The 26,735-nt window shown below is 38.0% G+C and overlaps 1 protein-coding gene across 1 annotated transcript in view; it reads right to left on the bottom strand.

Moving 5' to 3' along the window:
• The window catches only part of mrc2 (mannose receptor, C type 2), a 44,044-nt gene extending 18,563 nt beyond the window's left edge, over positions 1–25,481 (bottom strand). Inside the window, exons 1-8 of the mRNA XM_034309970.2 lie at positions 25,204–25,481; positions 13,302–13,730; positions 6,812–6,985; positions 5,161–5,325; positions 4,483–4,596; positions 4,122–4,265; positions 3,410–3,601; positions 3,170–3,324 (exon numbers count right to left, since the gene is read on the bottom strand). Coding sequence (XP_034165861.2) covers positions 3,170–3,324; positions 3,410–3,601; positions 4,122–4,265; positions 4,483–4,596; positions 5,161–5,325; positions 6,812–6,985; positions 13,302–13,730; positions 25,204–25,312 — 1,482 coding nt within the window. The 5' untranslated portion in view covers positions 25,313–25,481. The remainder of the gene's footprint in view (positions 1–3,169; positions 3,325–3,409; positions 3,602–4,121; positions 4,266–4,482; positions 4,597–5,160; positions 5,326–6,811; positions 6,986–13,301; positions 13,731–25,203) is intronic.
• Positions 25,482–26,735: the final 1,254 nt, after the last annotated feature.

Raw genomic sequence — 26,735 nt, 5'->3', positions numbered from 1 at the left:
AGACGTAAGCATAATATAATAGGAAACTTGTTAAATCTGTCCAAAAAATTTTGTTAAACGTATTTCTGTAGGTTCTGTGAATTCATCAGTGAAAGGGTTTTGTAAGAGAAAGATCCGACTTTTTTCAGAAGATAAAATATGTGGTTATTTTCAGCCAGCATTGATCAAACACGGGAGAACAAATAATTCAAAGGATTTTACATCATCATGTGTTAGACTGACAAAATAAAACTCCTTACGAGCAGCTTTGGTAAGATCATTTGTCTCTAAGACCTTTCTTGCTTGAATGTAACAGTTTTAGCATATTGTATTTGCACATTTTTCAGTCAATACTTATTGACTGATTTTAAAATCTGGCCACAGACTTCCATTATGAGTGAGTTTCAGGTCAATGGTTTTCTGTTCTTTTCTCAATACAGGAAAACTCTTCAAAATTCCTGCTTGGTAATTGCCTTTGCACTACAATTGCAGTAAATAGAGATCAGGTTGAAAAACACTTATATACCTTCAGGACACACTTCTTCAGACAAGGTGGTAGTCTCATACATATTTTGCATTAACTTCCTTCAGCACTTTTCTCTTAATCCTAAGTGGTCTATTTTTTGTAAAGCTTTATTATGCCATAGCAAGATGCTCATTTATCAGGTGATCTGTTCATTTTTCACACAGATGAAGTCTACTGATAATAAGCAACAGCTTCTAGAAATATTATGTTTATCTGGGCACCTTCAAGCTTTTGGTTGCAAAAGGTACTAGCACTTAAATTATGAAATGTTCCATTTTCAGGTTCAATATAATTTCTTGGACTTTCTTGATGGTGTTCCAGGTATTGCAAAACAACAATATTGAGAATCAGAGAGTTTTAAAAAAATACCTTTTCCTTTTTATTGCTTATGGATTGGAGCAATAATGGTTGGGCCATATCGTTTACTAAGTGCTGACTTAAAAGTTGGCTATATATTGATTCGGCCCTGAGTAGACGTTGTAATTCATGCTGGAGGAAGTCAGGCCACAACAAAGAAGTAAGCTTTCTATACACCACTAACACATAATAGACGGTTTCATCAGGTTTGTTGGTCAGATTGAGAGATTTGGTGTCTCAATGGTGTCCCATGGTGTCCCTTTTAATCCTTTGAACTACTGACAGGAAGTCCTGGGATGTGGTTTTTGGTTAAAAGCTGATCATGCAAACAGCAGAGTAACAGCAGTTCTCATTCTCTGTTACCTTATTATTTACCTGCAGCTGATTATTTACCCTTTGCAAAGTAAATAAAGTACAGTAAATATTTCAATACTCCAAAATGTTATGTTTTATGTGATTTAGTCTGTTACATAGTAATATGTACATATTATTGGCCATAAAGGAAAAAGGACTGACAAAAATGTTGGTTTCTGTATGCAGACCAACACAGTTTATGACTGAATTTACACTGTTTACTTGAAACTAAAGAAGTTAGAAGTTTAAAAAGCTTAAGTGATCTAAAAGAAATTATAGACTGATATTTTATTTATATGAGAATGTATTGCCTCTCATTATTTTTGCTTACCCCCATCATGTACTTTGAATTTCTTGAATTTTTCCTAATAAACACTCTTCTCTCAAAGTCTCACACCTGTCCATTATATTATGCTATGAGTGTTGCTCAGTCTGCTCAGTCCTGACCCTGGGAATGTCCAGCCCTACGAAGTTCACGTCCACCTTAAATGTAACACTCCTGATACAGAGAACTAAGACCTATAGTAGCATCAGAATAAAATATTCAGGCATGTCAGAACTATATTATGCAGTGCAGTAGAAATCCAGAAATCTGGATAGAGTAGCAAAATAGAGTGCATGTCTGAGAATATTAACTACTAATACAGCACTGGACCTAACATCTGGCTTTGTGGCTCACCTCAGACTGGCTCACTCTGGGCTCAGACCAGATATTAGTGCACATTTTAATGTGGTGATGAACTGTCCTTTAAATCACATACTAAAATTAACTGAAAACGTTGTAGGCTCTACAAGACAACATGTAAACCATCGACACCCACAGCAGCTTTAAAAAGAGTCCGAAAATGCATTTATTCATGTTTTAGTATTTTTTTCTGTTTGTTTACCTCAACTTTTTTTGGTCTCACACATTGCGGATTTGAAACTCAAGTCATATAAGAAGATATGAAGGTTAAGGTTAGTTGATTAGGTTTAGCATTCATACCTTTTCTTATGATGACACTTGAGTGAGATGACACAAATGAAATTGAGCGACATACAACCACACTCCACTTGCTACTTCAAATTTCTACGAACTTTTCATGAGTTCATGAACAATTGCTCTATAAAGCACTTTTTAAACAATTTGGTAAATACTTCATATTACACTTACATTGAATAAACTTTAGAAACTGGGCTCTCTTATTATACTGGGCCATTTCACTATAAACATAGTTTTTTGTGATTGTAAATTCTTTCTGTAATGTTTTATTTTATTTAGCTTTCACTTTGTTTCCTTGTCTTATGGTTTGAGTTTGTCTTCTATCTAATAATAACCTGTCTTCAGAGTGTTTTCCAAGATTTATACAAGTATATTAAGAAAATGAGTTAATATCACCACAATATCAAGTATGACCTCAGGAGAAAGATGCTTGAAAAAAGATGCAGTGATGACACAAATGAAAAGTTTGCATCAAAGAATTTTAGGGTTTTTGGTTCCTAAAATGTTCAAAGTTTTTTGTGTGCTCTGAGAATGTATTTTGTAATGCTTAGAAATGTTCCTACACACTGCTGTTACATTTTACTTGTAGAAATGTTAACATAAACAGTTCCATTATGCTTTTCTTAGTCTTTCTGGAAACTTTATGTAAGCAAAATGCTAATAACATTTTGAGACAACAGTTGTTATACCATAGCACTGTTTAACGTTTGATTCCGATTGGTCAGAAGGTGTGGATTAACTTCCTATTAGCAAGACTCGAACAGTGGTTCAGCTGCAAGCTTTACATTAATGTGTTCAATCTCGTATGTTAACGGTGAATGCTCTGCATATACAGATTAAAATTGTGTATAATTGTTGATATCATGAAGTTATTTGAAGGAGATGATTATTTAGCATGTTTTGAATGACTCTCCAGTGACAGTGCTTTGCAAAATCACAGGTAAATCTGTAACTATCTTATTGGCACTCACAGGACCCCACATCATGACGCAGTCCTCCTGCGTGTTCAGGAAGTTGTTGGGCTCGAATGGGTGCCAGAATGTGAAGATAACAGGCGTACGATCTGTCCACTCAAAATTCATCTGCATGGCAGTATCGTGCAGTCCGATCCACAACTCTTCTACATCTGAAAAACCAAGAAAATTAGACTTATACACCTAAATAATTTGATAAATCATTGTTTGCATTAGTATGTGTGTATGGTTTTGCACCTCTTTTCATGTGCATATTAATAAACTCCAGCTCAGGGAGTGTGTGGATGCTGACTAAGTGGGCGTCCATCTTCTGGCAGGTTTTCTCAGCGTAATTCCAGTCCAGCTTGTCTGAGTTCAGCCTGTAGCAGCCAGCCTGGAAGTTCTGCCAGCCGATATCACACTGGTACCGTCCATCATCTGTCCACGAGTCTAAAAACGTACAAACATGGGTGAATATAGAGACAGGTATGCATGCAGAGCAAAACCTGTCAGGAAAAAATGCATAGTCTATGCATAATAAATGCATGCAAAACGCGTTCACCCTATCATCCAGAGATCGCGAGTTTGAATCCCCATGATGCTACATCCCCATGAGCCCAAGAGTGCAAAACTGGCCATGTTCTTGTAGAGGGAGGGGTGCCATAGTCTCTCTTCCCTATCAATCACAGCGACACTAACCAATCCTGGTCGTCTGTGAGCTTATAGATGTGGACGTGGGCAGACAGTGCTTTCCTCCGGGTGTGTTTTGCAACCCACTGACGTTGCATGAGCAGCAGTTCAAAAACATGCAGACGGCTGGCTTCACGTGCCTCAGAGGAAGCACGTGATAGCCTTCGCCCTCCCTAGTTAGTAGCTGTCATGTGATGAGGAGAGCTAGCTATCTAATGGGTGGAAATTGGCCATGACTAAATTAGGGAGCAAATAAAAAAAAATCCATAGAAACACACACCTGTGGTGAAAGGGTCAAGGGTGGCATTGGGCCGTTTCTTGCAGATGTAAGGCAGAGCCATGGAGCACTCTCTGTTCTGCCAGCGCCCTGAGCTCTCGGTGCGGATCACACCACAGTTCTGATCGTCCTCATGGTTTGGCTGGTCTACAACATACACACAAGCATTATTCGAATCAGCTCTGCCTGATCCAGACGATTACCAGCAGTCTCTCGGATGGCAAACAAAAAGGCAGGGTTTCACACCGATCCTTTGAAGTCACAGTGAGTCAGCATTGGCTTATAAATTCCCAGTAATTAGTAAATGAATTGTGCCATTGTTCCACTCTAGAGATGTGTATGAGCATGTGTGGGTTCCTCTCACCTGCCTCCCAGTTGAGGTATTTGAGAGGAGCGGAGTCAGACCACTGCCAGCCTCCGTTGAGGTCCAGATCATTCAGACCCATCCACAGAGTGGAGCTGTAACCAGTGAGGAAGCCTGCAGGAATATAACACACACACAGCACAAAATATATTTAGATATTCCTTAACATATGACTTTCTTTGCAAACCCTAGTTTTTTTCATGAAGCACGTTTCCCCCAGTGTTCAGGAACTTTTTGAGGAACTAATGATTTAAGGCAAGGCATTTCAAGTAAAATCTTTAAAGGTCCAGTTGCATAAAACTCGTTGCATACAAAGGTCCAAACACGCATCTAACAGAGACACCAGTTACCTTTTAATGCTTAAGCATTAGTGATTGTAGTGAGTTTATGGCTATAAAGAGGACAATACAAAGCTGTTGTTTTGTTTCGTAGTGGTGCTCCACATTACCAGTTTTGACTAGCACCATGGACTCTAAACAGATGAAACATATGCATTTGGAATGTGACAAACGGAGAATATATAAATGTGCTCTTCTTTGTCCATACACTCAACCAGGAACAAAAATCAGCCCTGGTTTCTGCAGTAGAAATGAAAATGTTCCAGAGGTTCCTGAAAAGGTTTCTGAGGTTGAACCATACCTCCATTATCATTATCATAACCCCCCCCCCCCCCCTCACCGTTGATGTAGCTCTGCTCCTCCACCTTGGTGATGCTCAGTAGTTCTGCCCCCTGCTGCTGGCAGCTGGTGTGAGCCTCCTCCCATGACAGAGTGGCCTGGAAATTAAACTGGTAGCAGTTATCCATCAGAGAGTCTGTGTCCCAGAATGTCTCACAATCCGCACCTAGAGACAGAGAGACAGACAAAACAGGCATGTCCTCACTGGGCCAAACTATTAAAATGCCAGCTGGTGACATTACAGGTGCGTCTGAGTCACATGAATGAAAACAGCCCAGGGGTTATACAGGAAGAATTATGCACAGTTTTGTCTGCATTTGGTTTGGCTTAGGATTTTGTTTTTGCAACCAGAAGCGATGGTTAGAATGACAGACATCTTTCATTTTTGGTTAAAAAAAATAGGATGCATTTCCATTTTCACCAGGGTTTCACCAAGTTGGATCATTTTTAATGTTGTCTGTAAATGAATATCCTTGTGTTAATATGAGGGAAAAAAAGTCCAGTAACTACAGTGTACCACTGGGGAAAAAATAGGCCTAGCCCAAAATGGCAAATATTAAGCTTTTAATGGCCTTAACAACAAATCATTAATCAGAAAATTAGCAAGAATTAAACAAATGCACTCCTGAGATCTCCTGTGCCACCATTTGCTCGTTTACTTTGCTGTAGTGAAGTGTTTGGGGAAAAGCTAGAAACAGGGAAATTCACTTATATAGTCTTCTTGTACGCAATGGTAAAATCATTATAATGATTAAAAGGTTTGATGTAAAATTCAAACTAACACATGTCTGGGTGTACAAAACCTTCCAAAAATATCTTCTGGGATGTTTTTTTTTTTTTCATAAAAGATTAGTCATTATTTGGTTATGTGCCACATCTGATACAGCCCCTCAAGGGCCACACATCACATTTAAACATTTAAAGAAATCAAAAGGAAAGGCTCCCATACTAAGTTCCTTTATCTATCTGTTTAATTCTTGCTAATTTCCTGACCAATGATTTGTTGTTAAGACCATCAAAAGCTTAACATTTTGCAATTTTGGGCTTGGCTCATTCTTGTTGCCCAGGAATGTAACAGACGTAGTAAAAATCACAGAGCAATACACAAAGTTTCTAGAGAAACAGATCATTTCAGACAAATGGCATTTAAATTGATTCCAGTTTGAGATGATTTGTTTGGAAACTGTCATTCCAATCTGGCCACCTCTGCAAAGGTCAAAGTCTTCTGTACTGATGACTTTCCCATGGCAGGAAACTTACCGACTGTGAAAATCACCGAGACTGGAGATTCCTTCCTTAAATGTTAAACACATCTCCTTACAGAACACTTTTCCATATAAAAGATTATTTTTATTCTTTGTTAAATAGCACAGTTTTAAAATCTGTTTATTATTAGCCGTGGTTTATGTGAAGCATCTGCCAAAGAAGTTCCTGTGAATGAGTTGTTACTATAGAAACAATAATGTATTACAATGAGAGTATTACTATAAACTTGTGATCTGTCTTCTTGCAGCTGGAACTACTGTCAGAGCTGATGTTACAGAAAAGTAATCAATACCTTCTGACCAATCAGATCCGAGAATTCAACAGTGCTGTGGTATAATGTAATATATTGCAAAATTAATATCACATCATAATCAGAGTGTACTCACTCTTAACAGGGCAGAATCCCCAGCGTTCATCTTTGCCATAGTCATGTGTTGTGGCACACCAGAGATGGCCGTCCTCTCTCCCCACGCTGGTGCAGCTGTGGAACCACTGGCCATCATACAGGAAAGGCAGGTAACACGGGTGTCCATGAGAGTTTCCCTGGATGGTGTAGATTTCTGTGGAGAGGGGAGAAATTAATAATTAATCTGACAAAAAAATCCCTACATGCAATAAGACTACTGTTGTTTCTAGTTTTCCAGACTGTAATCTCTTGTGTCTCTTGGTGAATAGCCATTCAGGAGCGGCCAAATACACATAAACTGTTGCTGCAACAGCAGCAAGTGGAAATTATTACACACTTTCAGTGTAAACAATGCTGACAGAGTACACCAGTAAATAAATAATTACACTGTGAAAGAATTACAAACTGCTTTTTTGCCCTTACCAAGAAGGACTCGTGTGTACATGTGCACAAGTCTGCTAAATAGTGCCATGTCACTTGAAAGTCCTAAAGACATTGGTCTCTCTTCTTTTCCCAAGCTGTGTCTCAAATCACATAACATCACCTAATACTAGACTAGTACATTAAACATACTTTTAAATGGATTTGTACATGAGAGAATTTGTAAATTGTACCATTTTATAATTAAAGGTGTAGTCAGTGACCTTGGCAAAGGCTAGCTAAAGCTAAAATTCTAAAAAAAAAAAACCTAAAAATTCAAATACATATAGCTGTTTAGTATTCCCTCTAAAACCATTACCTCAAAAATATATCTAGGTTATAACAGTTGAATCATAGTGTAAAGTTTAAAGATTTCTGCAGCATGATTGACAGGTAAGTAGAGACGCCTCTCTGTCCTGCTTGGTTGGATGTTGGTGGTCCAAATCATTTTATTTTCTTCTTGGCCTGTCATTGACTCCATAGTATTTATTCTCAGATATTTTATTGACAACTGCAAGAATTTGAGAAGAATATGAGAAATATCACAAATATTACAAAATGCATTTTGTCTTAAAACTCAGTGATCCCACTTTTAAGGAACAGTAAAAATACACTTACTGTAAACAACAGAGCTAAAATGTATTCAGTGCTACCTGACGTGAGCTTGCTAACTTAACCAGCAATATGTGCTGTACAACATATGGAGACAGTGGCAGATAAACTCTCTCCCATCACTGGCAGCCATGTTGCTTTTGCTGGTATATGGGACAAGACCCTCCCCTTTTGTGCTGCGGTGCATGATGGGACAGGTTAGTGCAAACTGCTCCATACTTAATAATTTAAAAAATACTGCATTTTGGTCCCAACATTTGGGACGTTTTACTATACTATATTTGTGCTACATTTTCTCAGTTTTATCAAACTTGGACAATATAAAGGAATTTTAAAAAATGAATTATTCTGATGTTGCCCTAAAAGTTTTTGTGATTTCCATATGCAATCAAATACACTTGAATATTTGTATATACAGTACTGTGCAAAAGTCTTAGGCACATGCAAAGAAATGCTGTAGAGCAAAGATAACTTCAAAAATAATGAAATTAAATGTTTCTACATTTAAAAAAATACTACAAAGAGCAGTAAACTGTAATAAATGAAACAAAGTCAATATTAGGTGTGACGATCCTTCGCTTTAAAAAAATATATACTAGTCTCAGGTACAATTAGTGCAGTTTTATAAGGAAATAAGCTGTAAGTTTTACTGAGCGTCTTGCAGAACCAGCCACAGTTCCACTGGAGACTTTGACTGTCACACTTGCTTCTTATTTTTGCAGCAAAACCCAGCAGCCTTCATTATGCTTTTGTGTCTGAAAAGTGTCTCTTATGTAATATGCTTCTTTCTTTGCTGACATACAAACATTTTTTCTGTAACGTTTAATTTTGTGCTGGAAAACTAATGTTTGGAAATCTAAAATGCTTTGTACTGAATCTATAATGTGGAAGTCATAAAATACAAATCTATAACAAAGTTTGTACTAAAAAAAAAAAAGGAAGCCTAAGACTTTTGCACAGTACTGTACATGTTAAAAAAAAAGTAGTCTGGCAAATCAAATTATACAGGCTGAAACACCTTTGACTGAAGAATTCATGAAATATTTAACAAAAATATATATTATTTATTAATAACACTGCCTTTGGACTTTTGTTACAAGTGAAGTTGAGTAAAGAGGTTTTTCTCAGTACAGCTCAACGTGTCAGAATTGTTGTTTGTGGTAATCACACATATGCTACAGATGTGTAACATGGATATTAGGCTGAAAAATCACTGGAGTATTCCTTCTAAAAAACAGGGGCAGACATTAAAAATTTCACAGTGCCTTCACACACAGACAGAGGCACACACATGCCTGCAAAATCTACCAGTGACTAAGATCGGTGGCATCTCCTTCTCAGGTTTGAAAACACTCCAGTTCATTCCATCCGCCTCGCCACGAACCAGACGACAGGAATCGCAGGACAGAACGAGGCAAAGAATTTGGACTTTCTGTGAGTTTCATGCCAGTTGACAGAAATCCGAGACATTCAGAGAGAACAGTGCAATGAAACACAGCTGCCCTAAAATTTTGTACCGTCTGCAATTAAATCACATTGTCATCCCGAGTTCAGTCCCTCATCCCAGCAACGGCTCTCAGGCACTTCTGTTATTTTTTCCATTTTATATGCTACACAGCTGTAATTTTGACCAAGAGCTGTGGTGAAAGATGTAATTCTGAAATAGTCATGGCTGTGATGAAATTGTACCAAATGAAATGCTAAAAGCACTAAAAGCACAGATCTACTAAAGATCTATTAAAATAACAGAAGTTGTTCCACATGTCCCTGTATACATAAAACAGAATAAACTGAGAACACTACTATATCCTGATGACTCTACTTTCTCATATTCAAGAGAAATTTAATCTTATCAAGGGCTATGTGTATAGATTTCATTTAGTTTCATATAATCGAGTGAATTGTTATGAATTTAAAAGCAGGAGGCTGTGGTTTCAATCACTCTAGGGTTGGGGCATGCTGATGTAATAAAATAACAGTTCGGCTTGATTATTTTCCAATAACTGCATATACCAAAGTGTTTTATTCCTCTTATACACTATATAGGTGCGTTGGTCAGGTGTCCACAAACTTTTGGTCATATGGTATACCACAACAATGATTTTTTTTAAGGAAAGATATGCAATGCAATTTATTCGTTTATAATTACATTTAATGCTGTGGAAAGTCAAAAAAATTATCAAAATTTTATTATTTTATTTTATTTTATTATTATCAAAAAAAAAAAAAAAAAAAAAAAACATGGGACATGGGAGACTCCTTCCAAAAATGCTAACTAAATGGATCCTCACAGAAAACTTCACCATATCAAGTGTTATATACATTTTAATCTATTTAAAAAATGATAACATATTAGAATGTATAATATATACCTGCGATTTGCTTTGCAGCCAAACGACTGTTAAGCTGCTTTAATATAATACAATATAATATAACATGTTATGGTGGCTTAGTGGTTAGCACAGTTGCCTCGCACCTTCGGCATTGGGGGGGTTCGAATCCTGCCTCCGCCCTGTGTGCGTGGAGTTTGCATGTTCTCTCTGTGCTTCAGGGGTTTCCTCTGGGTAGTTCAGTTTCCTCCTCCATTCCAAAGACATGCGTTATAGGCTGATTGGCATTTCTACATTGTCCATAGTGTGTGAATGGGTGTGTGTGGGATTGTGCGCTGTGAGGGGTTGACACCCTGTCCAGGGTGTCCCCCGCCTTGTGCCCTGAGCTCCCTGAGATGGATAATATAATATACAAAGGGACAAAGCTCCAACCTGAGCTTAATTTAACAAGACTCCAGCGCACTAAAAGACCTTAATGATAACTATCTACTACTAAAATAGCATATGATTATCATTAAAGTTAAGTTTTGTTATCTGGGCCAAACTGCCATATTGCAATCTATGGCTGTATCTGGAATTGAGTTAGGCACAAATTGCCACGCAGTGAGAAATTAATAGTGAAACTGTGCACACTGACATTTAGACCTCAAATTTATCGAACAGTTGTGTGAGAGATGTGCATGTTTGTTTGCCAAATGCAAAATTGTGTCTTAGTTATCTGTGAACATCAACACATTTTTCTCGCATGATAGTCTAGTCTGCTCAGCAGAAATATTACGTCCTATCTGCCTTAATTTGTTGTAAAAACAGTATTTCACCCTGAAACTCACCCTGATTTGCATAATTTGCCGATCATTATCACACTGTTTTCCTTGAAGCATTTAAAAATGAAGATATCTGATAAATTGGACCAGGGATGTTCATCTGGTCCCCACTGGCTCACACACTGCTGCTGGGGACTAAACATATTTTAATTGGATCTCGGAATGGAATTATTTTTAAAGATGACTTTTAGTTGACTTCTGGTGTTAACTGCATTAAAAATTTCCCACTCTGTGAAAGTGATAAAAATAAACGTAGTAAAGTTTAATATTTTATGTATATATTAAAAAAAACTCAAGTAAAAAAGTACTGTTACAGTGAACCATGTACTCAAGTACCGAAATATGAGTGCATGTAGTTTGTTACTTTTCACTCTGCGTGCGACCAGAACACAGGCATTTTCAATAGTCTTAATGATCCACCCAGAACTTCATGGGGTCTTTAGGATTAATCACTGAACACTGGATACAGAAGTATTTAAACCAAACCAGCTGCTACACACCAGGCTGCTCTGCTATTTACAAACACAATGCATTCTCTTAGATGGCTGCTTCTCTGGTACACAGCCAGACTTGCCCTTGGCTTCAAATCTCCCAGCATGAAATAGATCCTGATCTAAAGAGACCCAGATGTGCTCCAGACCTCCATCAGGACAGCACTCACATTCTCTCTCCATCAATCATCTTCCGGCCTGTAATGGCATCAATCTCATCACATTCTGCTTCTTGTTGTTTTCATATGTGTTGTTTACATCTTACTAATACTCCTCTGCTCAAATTCATTCAGTGGAGCATTTCAGTCAAAAGTGAACATTTACACAATTTTCCACTTAGATCAAATAAAGTTGCTGAGTCAAGGCATGTTTTACACATCAGACAAGACAAGACAAGTTCGCTTTCTTAGTCCTGCATGGGAACTACAAAACTAAAGTGAGAGTGAGAGAAGAGTGAGTGAAGCTTAGCAACTAGTTTAGCAAACTGCAAACGACATTATTATACATAAGTCATTATAGATTTGCCCAAAACACACTGTCTGGCTAAATAAGTGATGTAGTTTTATGGTACATATCTGGCTGCTGTTAAATAAATTTCTGAGTGTACAACAATGTCACGGACACAGACACTGAAATCTAAGCTACATTTGCTAATTTTAGTGATTAATGAAATTGTGGTTGTTATTGTGGTTTTTTTGACAAGTTTGTCTACTGTTAAATGAATCACTAAGAATTTGATGATGTAAATCAAGACTGAGATACTGAAATCTCACTTGTGTTTAATTGTGACAAATGTGAGCTTGTTTATTAGCAGTTAACTAGGATTAGGTATTATGAATGGCAGGAAGATCGGCTAAAACGACTCGTTTTCACATAATTTACACATAAGAGTTGTAAATACAGTGCCAGAAAACAAATAAGCAAGTCTATTTGACATCACATAAGTTAACACAATTTAAGGCACATTTGATGGTTTAGACATGCCGTCTTCTCTATGCTAACCTGGTGACACAACTGCTGTTACTCGCTAGCCATAGTGCCTTACATTGGCATTCACGCCCTTGAATGTTTGGCCTTGGCAAAAAGCTCTATGTTTGGCTGAAACCCAGCATTGCTCAACACCCTGAAAACACCATACCTACAGTAAAGCATGGTGGTGGTAGCATCAGTGGTGTGAGGATGCTTTTCATCATCAGGGACTGGGAAACTGGTCAAGGTTGAGGGCAACATGGATGGAGCCAAATGCAAGGTAATCCTAGAAACCTTTCCAGTTTGCAAGGGACTTGACTCTGGGGCAGAGGTTCACCTTGCAACAAGCCTAAGCATACTGCCAAAGCTTTGCCAAACCCAAAAAACAGAACGTGTTAGAATGGTCCAATCAAAGTCTAGACCTACATTCGGCTGAAAATCTGTTGCAAGACTGGAAAATTGCTGTTCACCAACAGTCTCCATCCAGTCTGACACAGCTTGAGCAATTTTGGCAAGAACAATGGGGAACAGTATCAGGATGTGCAAATACATATCCCAGAAGACTTGCAGCCAAAGGTACTTCTACCAAGTATTGACCCAACAGTACATATGCTGTGTGGTTTAATTAACCTTTATGTAACCATAAAGAAGCACATTTAAATGATAGATATATTGTTTAAATCAAATTATAAAAAAATGTGGAAAGGTTCAAAGTTATGGAAGGCACTGTTCTTATTAGCCTCACAGCCCCAATGAAAATTCATTCAAATTAGTCTGATAAGACTATTTCATAGATACCCATGCAAGGGCTGAGTATGTCTTACCACGGTATGTTTTGGCACAGAGGTCCTGCTCGTCACCATAAAGTCTCCACCGTGTGCTTCCAGCTGGTGGTGAGGTCCGAGCAGCTGAGGTGTTGCGGTCATCTCTGGGTGGGTTTGGATTGGGCAAATAGGTACTGAGATCATCAAGGAACTTGCTGCAGCTCCACGACCACCGGACCAGAGGGGGTTCGCGGTCACACCGGTACACGCTGAGCCGAGGCAAGACACTCGAGGCACTCCCATTTCCCACTCTCACGCCCAGGCAGAGGGAGGAGCCTATGTTAAAGAGGCGATTCCGGGTGACCCACTTCCAGAGCTGAGCATCACCATGACAGGATGTTGTGAGGTAGAGTGCGTGGTCTCGTACGGCCAAACAGCCCCGCACCCCCTCGTGGAAAAAGGCAAATGTGTCAGAGTCGGACTCATGTGCTGAGAAGGGAGACAGGAATAGGATGCATTAATTAGTGCACTAGGAAGTCAATATATAGAAAATCATTATCTGGAAAAAGAAAGGCAATCAATATGCATATTAATGGATACGGCCTCTGTACATCATTAAAAACTATCAAGTCAATGGGAAAATCTGATTTGGAAGACATGATTTTTCTAAATCATTTTTTGTTTTGAAAATTATTGCTCAGCACATGCCAACAGAGTGAGCATGTACAGATAATCCTTAACACTCTCTGGTTCAAACAGCCATTTTCTCATAGATTCTCTGGGTTTAAACATGTTTTAGTAATTGTGACCTGATTCACTACGAGTGATTCCACATGTCACATTCAAAGCCATGAATTTTCCAGGTCAACTTATGCATGTGTGTATGCCTCTGTGTGTGCGTGTGTGTGTTTCTTTCATAAAGGTAACTTTGCTATGACCTGATGTAGCCTTTTACAGTGGAAGATTTTGTGGTCAGCATTTATCCAGCATTCTCAGACTGCCTTCATGCTCTTTTGCTTGACAGCTTGGCTTTGGAATACGTAACATTACTCACATTAAAATAAGCAGGAACGCATCAATACCATTTTTTTCAGACTGTGTATGAGTATGGTTTTTGGTACTCTTTGATACCGATACTGATACCAAAATTAGTAACCTACTTAGTACTACTGAATCAGGGACATCACAGAATATTTTATTTAGCTCTGTTTATATTTTCCTGGTTTACATCATGGTCATGAAAAGCACATGAGCGTGTCCACACACATATGCTGCTAGGCTCGTTCTTCATAACATTAGTGAACTGATTTTAAAAGAACTACAGTCTCTAGCTACTTTAGATCACACTGGATCGACTAGGGTTGCAGCTGAGAGTGGGTTTTATTTCACTTTGGAAATGTTCTTCTGTACAGCTTACAGTAAAGTACTTTTATTGTTTTCATTGTATCAGCATTCTTGATTATCAAGAACAATATCCTGGCTAAGAGCTGCACATTTTTTTGTTTTTTCTCTCCTAGCCAGTGTTTGCTGCAGTGATGGTTGCAGTTGTGTTCTGCTAAAATTGAACTCCTCATGCTGACTTGTATGTTTGAGACAGGAAAATGCTGTAGTTTCTCCTCTTGATATTTTCACAGAGCACAGTTTGCAGTCTGCTTTGATTTGATTGCCCTCATTATTTGTGAAATACGTCCAGATTGCTGTCGTTTCTTGCCGTCTGTTTATTAGTGTGATAACATACACCAGGCTTAAGTGTTATGTGATATCTGATGTTGGTGTCAGAGCATTTTTTTTTACATATGTATGAGTAAATGAGACCAATATCAGAAAATTATATTATATTAATATCTGACCAGTATCAGACCAATACAAGATAACAGTATCAGTATCGATGCATCCTTATAAAATACATAATCTACACAATTCTAAATAATGAAAACCACACAATAAGAAGCAAAAGATCTTAGGAATAGTCATTTCATTTGCATATCAAAGTACACATCTGTATTTTTTCACCAGCAGCTTAAGTCTATGAAGATTTAATGAGATTCACCAGTAACGAGCTATATGGAAGACAAAGGAAGGAGGAGGCAGGAGGAAAAATAGCAAAGGAAAGGGAGGTAGAAGTGGAAATTTGCATATCTAGAGTTGCACTGAGCACAGAGAAAAATGAATGTTGTGAGCCAAACCCAACAGCCTCTCCAAAAGATACTGTATTTTTTTCTCATCCCTCCATCTTGCTTTAGTTTTACTCTTTCCTTCTCCTATTTCCTCCCGAGAGTGTGACACAAGGAGTACAGAAAATACAAGAAATAGGATAAAGAAGAAAAATAATGCTGAATGAAAAAAAAGCCAAAAAAAAAAAAGGAAGAAAGAGAGACAGTCAGAGAAGCAACAAAAACACAGCTGTTATTCCAAACTGAGGCCAAGTGAGGAAAAAAGGGAATGAGCGGCAAAAATAGGGGATGGAGTGAGGGGCACCAACCCAAAACCAAACAGGGGCTCTGTTACTAACCCAGGAGAGAGAGAGAGAGAGAGAGAGAGAGAGAAGACAGAGGGACTGTTTAACTGACAGCACTCTACAGAAAAATCTTACAATACAAAGATGTTTTTCAATGGCTACAGTCTATCATTTATGTACACAAGGCACAGAATAGTAACTGCTGGAATAGATTCTTCAACCCAAAGACACTTTAGTCATGTGCTGATCTCAGTTTTGTGATAATGAATGCAGTCGTAAATAAATACAGTAGTCAATAACTACCATGAATTATTCAGTAACTACAGTGAAACTAAGAGCATAAGAGTTTGGCTTCCTGCCTGTGATTAGTGAGTAGTTCTTACATCTGAAAAGCTCTGCACATCATCCTAGCAACCATAACTATGTACATCGATGTGAAAACAGTAGCCTAATTTTTTGTTTGACCCATATATAGTTAGGGTCATAAGTTTACATACGACTTGGAGAATCTGCAAAATGTTAATAATAATAATAAAAAAAAAAAAAAGAAATCATAAAATTGCATTTTGTTTTTTTATTTAGTACTGCCCTGAATAAGCTGTTTCACATAGCAGATGTTTACTTATAGTCCACAAGACACATTGATAACTGAATTTACACAAATGAACCAGTTCAAAAGTTTACATATGCTTGATTCTTAAATACTGTTTTTATGTTTTGTGATAGTTGTTCATGAGTCCCTTGTTTGTCCTGAGCAGTCAAACTGTCCACTGTTCTTCAGAAAAATCCTCCAGATACTGCACATTCTTTGCTTTTCCAGCATCTTTTGCATATATGACCCCTTTCCAACAGTGGCTATATGATGTTGAGATCCATCTTTTCACACTTAGGACAACTGTGGGACTCATACACAACTATTATAAAAGGTGCAAACATTCATTGATTCTCAAGAAGGTAACATGATATATTAAGAGCCAGGGGGGTGTAAACTTTTGAACAGGACGATTGGTGTACATTGTTATTTTTTTGTCTTCTGGGAAACATGTAAATATCTTATGTTGCTTCTGAAGGGCAGTACTAAATAAAAAAAATAAAGATCTTTAAACAAAATATTAACAATTTACACCAATCATCCTGTTCAAAAGTTTACACCCCCCTGGCTCTTAATGTAGTGTGATGCCTTCTTGAGCATCAGTGGTTAACATTGGCAAATTGTTGTGGTATAAGAGGAGTAAAACACTTCAGACACACTGTTATAGGAAAATAATAAACGTCAGGGTGGTATCAGTAACTCTGCTTCATATCACATGACACCACTGATGATTATTTTTCTATAACGGCATGCCCACGCATGTGATGTTTTATTCTTTATTTATTTTATGGTTTTGGTTAAAATAGTCGCCCAATAAAATAGGTATATATAATTATAATACAATATAATACAATATCATAATATGACAAATTGATGTGTTAATATTGACACATGGCTGAACATACCAACACATACACCTACAAATAGACAATATAATATTGATATTGTGATAAATTAAGTCACAATTCTGAAAATATTACTGGTATTTTTTACTGTTTTATAGCATTACTCATTACAGAAAAAAAGTAGCTGACTGGTTGTTTAAAAATGTTTATTTTTTGTGGCAAATGTTTAATTTTTCCTTCTCTTCCATGTTAAACAACATATTTTTGATCTTTAAATGTACGACATGCATCTATTGTCGTAGATTGTCCAAACCAGGTGTATAGTGTTGTGCAAAAAAATATTTTGTGATATTTTTGCCCCACCACCCACCCGTACCTTCAAAACACTTCATCATAATGAGCTACACCCACAGCTAGTGATGATGATTATTGTAGAACTGTAAAACTCTAAACACCCACAAAGTGGAAACAGAGGCTGAGTGATGAGGACAGCCAAAAAGACAACCCACAGCATGCTACTAATATCTCCTGCCTTGCTCAGCAAACTGTGTATAAATCATCTAGTCAGATTGTGGTCTGCTCACCGTAAAGCGCACAATGGCCCAAGTGAACCACCAGCTGCCACGACTACACGACTGATGTGCGTGTTACCAAAATGTTGGTTCATACCGTTGGTCTCTGTATGTGGATACTAATCAGATATATTTAGTGCCCTCCTCTTCTCGCTCTGCATTGTTCCAGTTGTTGACTTTGAGCAAAAGCCAGTATCTGATCATTACGCTGCTGTAAATGTGGTCTAACTAGGACAAAGTGCTGGCAGTAGCAAGCCTTTGGAAAATCCTGCACTTCTTTACAAACTTAAAGTAGGAGGGAAAAAAAGTAAAGCAAATGAGAAAACGTGTACTTTTCCAAACTAGGAGGAAGTGAAGAACTAGTTTCTGTGAGGTAATGACTCTAGAGTTAAGGACATAATTTCCTCTTTCCATTTGTTTTTTACATTGAAGATGTCATGTGACATAGGAGACCACCGTGACACCTGCATCACAGTGAGATGGACTTCATATTTATAAAGGGGAGACTGGAAGATACTTGGCAGCCTCGTGATGTTCAAAGGATTTTTTTTTTTTATACTGCAGACACTAAGCAATTACACACAGATGGATGAAGGGAGCAGGCCTTTTTTTGTTTTTCACTTCAGAACATCCTAATTCTTTCATGCTGAATCAGGGCTGTTCCTACACGGTTCGGAAAAAAACTGCCATTCCAAAAGAAAAGGAAATAATTATATGATTAAATCACTGCACAAAAATCTACAGATGCTTTTGCACTGAGATACTGCCTCGTGGCCAGAATGCATGAAATACAACTGTGAAGTTACATATTTTTTTTTACATATTTATGAATCAGCAACAGAACTTTCGGAATACATTGTAATGATCAGCTATACGCAATCCTGGCTTCATTATTAGCCCATAGTAGATCACCTTATACCACAAAATAGTTGAAGGTGTTAATTATCTAACTAATTTTCTATGCCATCAGCCCTGAAAATAGTTCCGCCTGCATGACTAATCAGTTTTTTCTTTTTTTTGTTTTTAAAATATTATGTACTTTTTATAATATCTACATAAACAGACACTTGTAGGTATGTGTCAGGTCAATCCCTGCACCCACAGAGAACTCAGTTTCCCAGGACACACCTCGACCTACCTTCAAGGCCGACGAAGACTACACAACTCAACACGCAAGGACTTTGGCACGTTCACATTCACCTGACTTCTAATCACATACACCTGTACACAGTCACTACTCACAGTATTTAAGGACTTCAGTCTCACTCTCTCACTGTGAAGTATCACTCAGTGTGCTCGTACCTGACTTTACCAAGCTGTTTATTGTATGTCACTGTTCTGGTTTTTGATCCTGTTATTGTTCACGTTTCTGTCCTTTGGTTTTGCCCCGATTGTACTGTTGCACATTGCCTGGTCCATTGCCTGGTTATTGACTATGATTCTGCCTCTCGATTTGGAATTGTTTACCTGTGAACTGTTTAATAACCTCTCCATGCAATTGCATCCGCTTACCTGCTGTGACAGTATGATGGCTGCTCCACATAAACTGTATAAAAATTGTTGATATGGTGACGTTGATTTAGCATTTATGGAAGGAGTCTCCAGTGTCTGTTTAGCTCCTTTATAAGACAAGTTCAGACTTTCCACAACATTAACATAACTATAAATAGATAAAAAAAAAATAAAATAAACTATTAACATCTTTACATGCTTCTACTGGGTAATAATGTACTTTGGGGTGGTAGCAGTAACACTGTTTCGCATCGGGCCGCATCACACCACTCCATCATTGATTATTTTGCTATTACACTGATTATTTTTGACCCATCATTTAGTCCTTACTTAATAAATCAGCACTATAGGCTGAATTTTCCGTTTCGTTTTAAGTAAGATAAAGGATTATGCAAATTAAACAGTTAAAGCTAAGCGATATGACACTGATAATCACAAATAAAGTATACATCACAGACTTCATTAGCTAACTGACTCCATTGTTCTGGTAGACATTAAATTCTATTCTTTCGTCCATTTTATTCATATTACCTCCTTTTCATGGTTGCTTTCCTTGTTATAACGGTTTTTAAACACTGCTGCTGTTTTTTGGCACTTAGTTGCCTGCAGTTACACATTAAAAAAGGATAAAGCACTACAGCGTAACCCCTTACAATCACAGCTTTTTATTCAGGTATTAGTCTTAAAGCATACTATTCAGTAACTACAGGGAAAATAATAGAAATAATGGAAAAAGGGAGTAATTACAAGAATGAGGAATGTACATCTGGACCCGTCGACAGCTCTTTGGAGTTTAAAGGCTTAACTTAGGTATTTTAAAGACACTCCTTGAACCATAAAGGCCTCTTGTAACAGTTACAGGTTTTACACTGTTGCTGCCACGTAGGCCCCCTATAGGTAAGCATGCAGACTGAAAGTTAGCGACCCAAGACCTAGTGCAGCGTGGCTGGATGGCCATATGACTGTCCTCAGAGAGAGACTGGTTACACAATGCTGCTTTTGGCTTCAATGACGCCTATGCGTGGGTGAAACTACAGCCGGTGTGAAGTCACTGGTTAGGAGAAAGACTGTCAATTCATCCCAATTTCATTTTAAACAGAAGTCAGAAAGTGCTAACATTTAAACTTGGATTCAGAGTAGCACATTTGAACACCGAGTGAAAACTAGCCCACAGGAGGTGTTTAGATTATTATCCATGTTCTAGGAGCACAACACCCACAAGTGTTATGGCTGTTCACAGGTTGTTACCTTGTCCTCAGACATAACACAACCTCTATCATGGTTCAGAGACAAACTGGTATGTTTTAAACAGGAGTGGCTGTTTTGCTGGGCAAAATATTTTTAAAACAATGATTTATTTATACTTTGTTTTTAATCTGAAGGCCTTCACTTGCAATTAATGCAAATTCTTAAAGGGAAAGCAGTAGAAACCAGTATGCCAAACTGCTGAAGGATGTAGAATATGCAGGCAAACAATTATATAATGTTTTCTAACTAATTTCTTCAGATTTTAGCCTGCCCATTGTTTCTTTGGGCCTTGTGCAGTCAGATATCAACAGGAAAAAGACTGCATGTGGGACTGACTATCTTGTACATGCACCTTATCACATGTGACTAGGACATTTTTCAGACAAGCAGCTCAAATGAAACATTTTTGTTCATATCTGATTTGAACAAGAAAGATCACCTGCATAAGACTTATTGGATCAGATTTGAGTCATATTTATGCCTGGTCTCAAATAAGATTAAGAGCAGATTTCTAGATATGAGATTTGGTCTGACTGATCAAATTAAATTTCATTTGGAGAAAGGCGTCAAGCTGTATGTTTTCTCATGCATACACAACTACGAAGGTCAGAAAATGTTGCTGTTGTTGTTCCTTTTCTTTCGGCTGTTCCCAATAGGGGTTGCCACAGCCGATCATTGGTCCGCATATTTTATTTGGAACAGTTATTACGCCCAATGCCCTTCCTGATGCAACCCTCCCCAATTTTATCTGGGCTTGGGACCGGCACTGGGAGTGCACTGTTGTGTGCAACCCGTGGCTGGGGTCGGGTCCCTGGCCGGGAATCGAACCTGGGCCGTGGCAGTGAGAGTGCCGAGGCCTAACCAATAGCGCTTCAGGGACCCACGAAGGTCAGAAAATATCTTACATAAATATAGGATTAATAGTTAAAGAAACCTGAAGGACAATTCGCTGTCTCAGTGTATTGATGAACGTAAACACGAGAGCTGCACTATTTCAGAAAGGGAATATGGAAATATTACAATATTATACATGCCATACATATTATAAAGTTCTTATCAGTAATTAATAATATTTTTGGAAATGCATTTAAGGATTTTTCCCATTTGGATGGCCAGGACTGACCCTACATTTGTATGCATCCACCTAGTAAATGAACCTCAAAGCTGACCAGAGGGAACTAGAAACGAGAAAAAAGATCAATTCGTCAATTTACCGCAATTCTCTCTTGAACAATTCTGCCACAATGCAGAAAATGTTATAATCAGACTTATGTAGGCTTCTGCATGAATGTTTTATAACTGAAAAATGACCACAATACCAAATATCTCTGATGGACAATAAACACTATATGCAGACACTGTCAAATTTCTGTAAAATTGCATTCGAACTTTAATTATTCTGAACTGCATTTAAATATTAATGAGGGCTGTAGACTGCCTAGATGAAAAACCTGCATAAAAGTGATTAATAAAACTGAATATTGTGATAACTACGTAGAGAGAAAACCTACGTAGAGAGATAACTACAAGAGAAATCCACTTCGAAGGAATGAGCTGAACAAACATTTGTTGCATATGTATGAGGACCAGCAGCTCAGTGTAGGAGTGTAAACTCTGACTTCCATTATACTGCGGTCTTTCCATGTTGTGCTTCAGACCTACCAGCTGAAGGTTTTATTATGACAGATGTGTGGGGTTGGGGGTGCTGAGAACTGAGAATTGTGGGACAGAAAGAAAGAAAGAAAAAAGAAGGAGAAGCAGTGAGGGAGAGAGGATAAAGAAAAAGTCAGGGTTTTACACAGATGAACATTTCGTTCTGTAAACACTGAAAGTAACACACAGGAAATTCCGGCTGCTGTTTGTTTCTCCAGTGAACAAACGCTGATCAAGGATCAGTTCTGACTGTATTGCATGTGTGAGTGAATAGGGCTAATGTGAGCACTGATGCGGGCAGCTTCTGGATGAGAACATGGCCTCAGGTCACCGTTTCCACCGACCAAGAGTGCACAACAGCCCTTGCTGTCCTCAGATTCCACTTGCTCATGAGGCTTGTAACCTAAACCAGACGCATGAGCCAAATTCTGATATTACACTGACATCATTTGTAAGTTAGTTTTTGGTAGGAAACAGTGTGTCAAACCAATGATGTCATCCTATTCCTCATAAAGTTTACCATGTTATCCTGCATTATGAAAATTCCTATTAACATTAGTCCAAGGTAAAGTTAGAATTAACTATTTCTCTTTAAAATAGAGGTCTATAAATACACCGAAGACTTACTATTGACTGTATTTGTTCATCTAAAGTAACATCTGGCCATAATATTAAACAAAAGATATGGCGCAGAAAGATGTGGGGCAAAGTATCACACACTAAATTGCAACTGCATTCATGATTTCAATTTTTTTAGTGTTTCATGCTGTGTATTCTCTGAAAAACAAACATGCTATACAGAAAAGCTGTAACTTTCAATCAAACAACAACAACAACAACAAAAATTAACTTATAGTTCTGTCATTCATGGTTTTGTGTATTTTGTACTATAACTGGACAATGTGTGAAAACTCAGTCCCAAAGCACACAAAATCTACACGTTTCAATCTGTGTAATCACCTGACAGGACTATCATCTGCATAGTGCTTCCATCTACAGTCTAGGCTAGAAAGAATCAGCCCAAGCCTCGCTTCTTCATAGCATCCTGTGTATTTTTCTTCTGACTATTGGTGATGCTGTGTGTGTGGTTCCACAAAAGTTCAGTTTTAAGAAATTTGTTAACAGCAAACAAGCTGATGTGCATGCCAAAAAAATGAATCATTATTCTAATGTCTTTTTATATTTGAAAAACAGAAGGGCTTAGCCCTGCTAGTCCATTTATACCTACCGCCCATGCTTATCTATTATGTGTAAAGCAAATTGCTTGTTCTTGGAGTTTTAAGAACAAAGTAAGAAGAAAGAGGAAGAAAGTAAGTGACTATTTAAATTTATTGCACCTGCCAACATGCACAAAATTCTAATTTCAGTATCGCTGCTGATCGAAAAAAAAAAATACATATTCCACATTCTGTATCAATTTTTGAAGGTCAGATTTTGGTTTACAAAGCAAATTGTTCCACATTTTTGTATGGCTCCATGTAGAAGACAGATTATTCCATGTTTATGAAAGGCATCAGCTGTTCATGCAAACATCTGAAAAACACCCAAAGCCCAAAAGACTATATCATATGGCATATAATAGCTTATACTCTTATACTCAAACACGTTCCCCAATGGTTCTTGGGCTAGTTAAGAGTTATTGGCTTCCTAAAGAAGTTCTGGTTGGAACTTTCTCTCATTGGGAATCAACTCTGTTGTATAGTTCTACATTTAAAGTTTCCTGGAGAGGTATGAACCAGAGAGCATATTAGATTTCTAGATTTAGATTTTTTTTCTGAGCATGCAATATATGTCTAACATATAGCTACCAAGTGAGCTCTGACTGACCAGAGATGTCCATGCAAGTCCATTATGACCTGACATAAACTGGACAGTCATTATTGATTAAATCTAAAGAAGGCCTGGTGATCATTGAACTGGTTGTTAAAGCTATGTCCTGATTTGGTATACTTAGTTTGACTGCCTTAAATCTAGAAGTCCCATTCCAAACATCTGGCAAAGATGTCTTTTCTTATGTCTTTTAAATGACTTTTCAGGAAAAAAAAAAGGTTTCCTTAAAGGTTCTTTGGATGATTTACAGTTCTAACATTTCCTTAAGGGGTCCTCTTGAAACTTTTTTCTGAAGGGATTCTACACAGAAGCTTTAAAAACTCCCCCAAAGTGACCAAATGTGAGCATTTGGTGTTTAACTACGTCTGGTATATAGGTTATCTCTCAGAGATAACTAAACTCTAAAAGTCAGACTATAAGAACTAGGACAGAAAGACAATTCTTTGCCGTCTAAAGCTGGTTATTTCGAGCCATTAACCAGAAGTTTATGAATAGCAAGTCAAAGCAGTGTTTCAAACGCAACAGCTCAGTTGGAAATCATCATAGACAACCGGATGTTTAAGTCACAGCTGAAAAAAAGGTGCATGCGCAAAGTACATGATGCTTTAGACACAAAAAGGCGACTATGATATTGTTGCATAAGTGGCAAATATGATATTGTTGCATAAGTGGCACTTCTTTTCTCTTTGTTTTATTTTCCAATTTGTTTTATTTTATTGTATTGTACTCTGGCACCTGTTACAATCTCTTTGTTTTTTTTCTTACATGTGATTGAATATTTTTCATTGTATTGCTCTTGTATATGGCATTAATTAAAAAAAAAAAAGTAAATTAAATAAAATGATGCTTTTGACACTGAATCCAAATACAACACAACAGTGTGTGCTTCAGTCTAGCCTAAACTAAACCAGGGCTATGTCCTACAAAACATAGCCTACTACACATATCCAATTATTTTGGAACAAGTCACTGTTTTGAGTCACAGTATGAGGTGTCGGATGCAGTTTAAACCCTAAAAAGCCAGAAGTCCCCTCCCCCTATATCCCCCTTCCTGCCACATCTGGTTCCACTCAAACTTTTGGACTTTTAGTGGCATTCCTTTGCATCGGTAAAGCCAGATACAAGTTAACTCCACTGTCTTTAAAGCTAAAAGCAGCTAATACATCCCAGTTTGCAGTGCATCACCATGCTCTGTGATTATTAAAGGAAGAAAAGCGTGCTTGCTGATTTCTTTAAAACAATAGTTCCTCACCTGTGAGCGCAATCTTCACGTCCAGGAATAAAAGCAATAAATATAAAGTGCATCTGCAAACGTGGAGCACATCCCTGCGTGCGCTCTTGGTCTTCTCCTGATCGGGCATGCCCGCTGTTATCGCGGAAAAAAAAGGAGTGAGAGCGAAAGAGAAGTTTCCTCCTGCAGAGCTGGAGAAGTGAGTCGAGGTGGTGTGCGAGCTAGCGTGTGCGTGCGCGCGCGCGTGTGTGCGGGCGTGCGCGTGTATGTGTGAGTATGTGTTGGGTTTGAAGTGCAGTTTGTGCTCGAGCTGAATGAGACTGAACCGCTGTGCCGCTAGCAGGGTTGCCAGATTGGTACATGATCCATGAAATAAGCACCGTCCAGGTTACAGCGGTCTACTGTGTAACTGTGACGAGTGTTAACATCTTATCATCTTCACATATTATATCAATAACATTCATTCATTCATTCAGTGTAACTGTGGCAATGTTAACATCTTATCATCTTCACAAATTATATCAATAACATTCATTCATTCATTCAGTGTAACTGTGACATCTTATCATCTTCACAAATTATATCAATATAATTTGGCCTAATGGATAGAGAGTCGGCCTTGCAACCCAAAGGTGAACCTGAAGGTTGTGGGTTCGAGTCTCAGGTCCGGCAGGGATTGGGGATTAGGGATGAGGGATGGGGGATGAGGGATTGGGGATTGGGGATGGGGGAGTGAATGACCAGCGCTCTCCTCCACCCTCAATACCACGACTGAGGTGAGACCCTTGAGCAAGGCACCGAACCCCCAACTGCTCCCTGAGTGCCGCAGCAAAAAAGGCTGCCCACTGCTCCGGGTGTGTGTTCACGGTGTGTGCGTGTTCACTACTGCGTGTGTGCACTTGGATGGGTTAAATGCAGAGCACAAATTCCTAGTATGGGTCACTATACTTGGTCACACTTCACTTAAAATCTTTTCATCTTCACATATTATATCAATAACATTCATTCATTCGTTCATTCATTCCGTGTAGCTGTGACAAGTGTTAACATCATCTTCACATATCAATAACATTCATTCAGTGTAACTGACAATGTTAACATCTTATCATCTTCACAAATTATATTAATAACATTCATTCAGTGTAACTGTGACGAGTGTTAACATCTTATCATCGTATTATATCAATAACATTCATTCATTCAGTGTAACTGTGACGAGTGTTAACATCTTATCATCTTCACATATCAGTAACATTCATTCATGGATGCATTCATTCATTCATTCATTCATTCAGTGTATCTGCGACAAGTGTTAACATCATCTTCACATATTATATCAATAACATTCATTCATTCATTCATTCATTCATTCATTCATTCATTCAGTGTAACTGTGACGAGTGTTAACATCTTATTATCTTCACATATTATATCAATAACATTCATTCATTCCATGTAACTGTGACAATGTTAATATCTTGTCATCTTCACATATCAATAACATTCATTCATTCATTCATTCCATGTAACTGTGACAATGTTAACATCTTATC

Source organism: Pangasianodon hypophthalmus, chromosome 13 (genome assembly GCF_027358585.1).
Source record: "Pangasianodon hypophthalmus isolate fPanHyp1 chromosome 13, fPanHyp1.pri, whole genome shotgun sequence".
In the NCBI taxonomy this organism is placed as follows: Eukaryota; Metazoa; Chordata; class Actinopteri; order Siluriformes; family Pangasiidae; genus Pangasianodon; species Pangasianodon hypophthalmus.
This window is presented reverse-complemented; position numbering and strand designations above follow the sequence as displayed.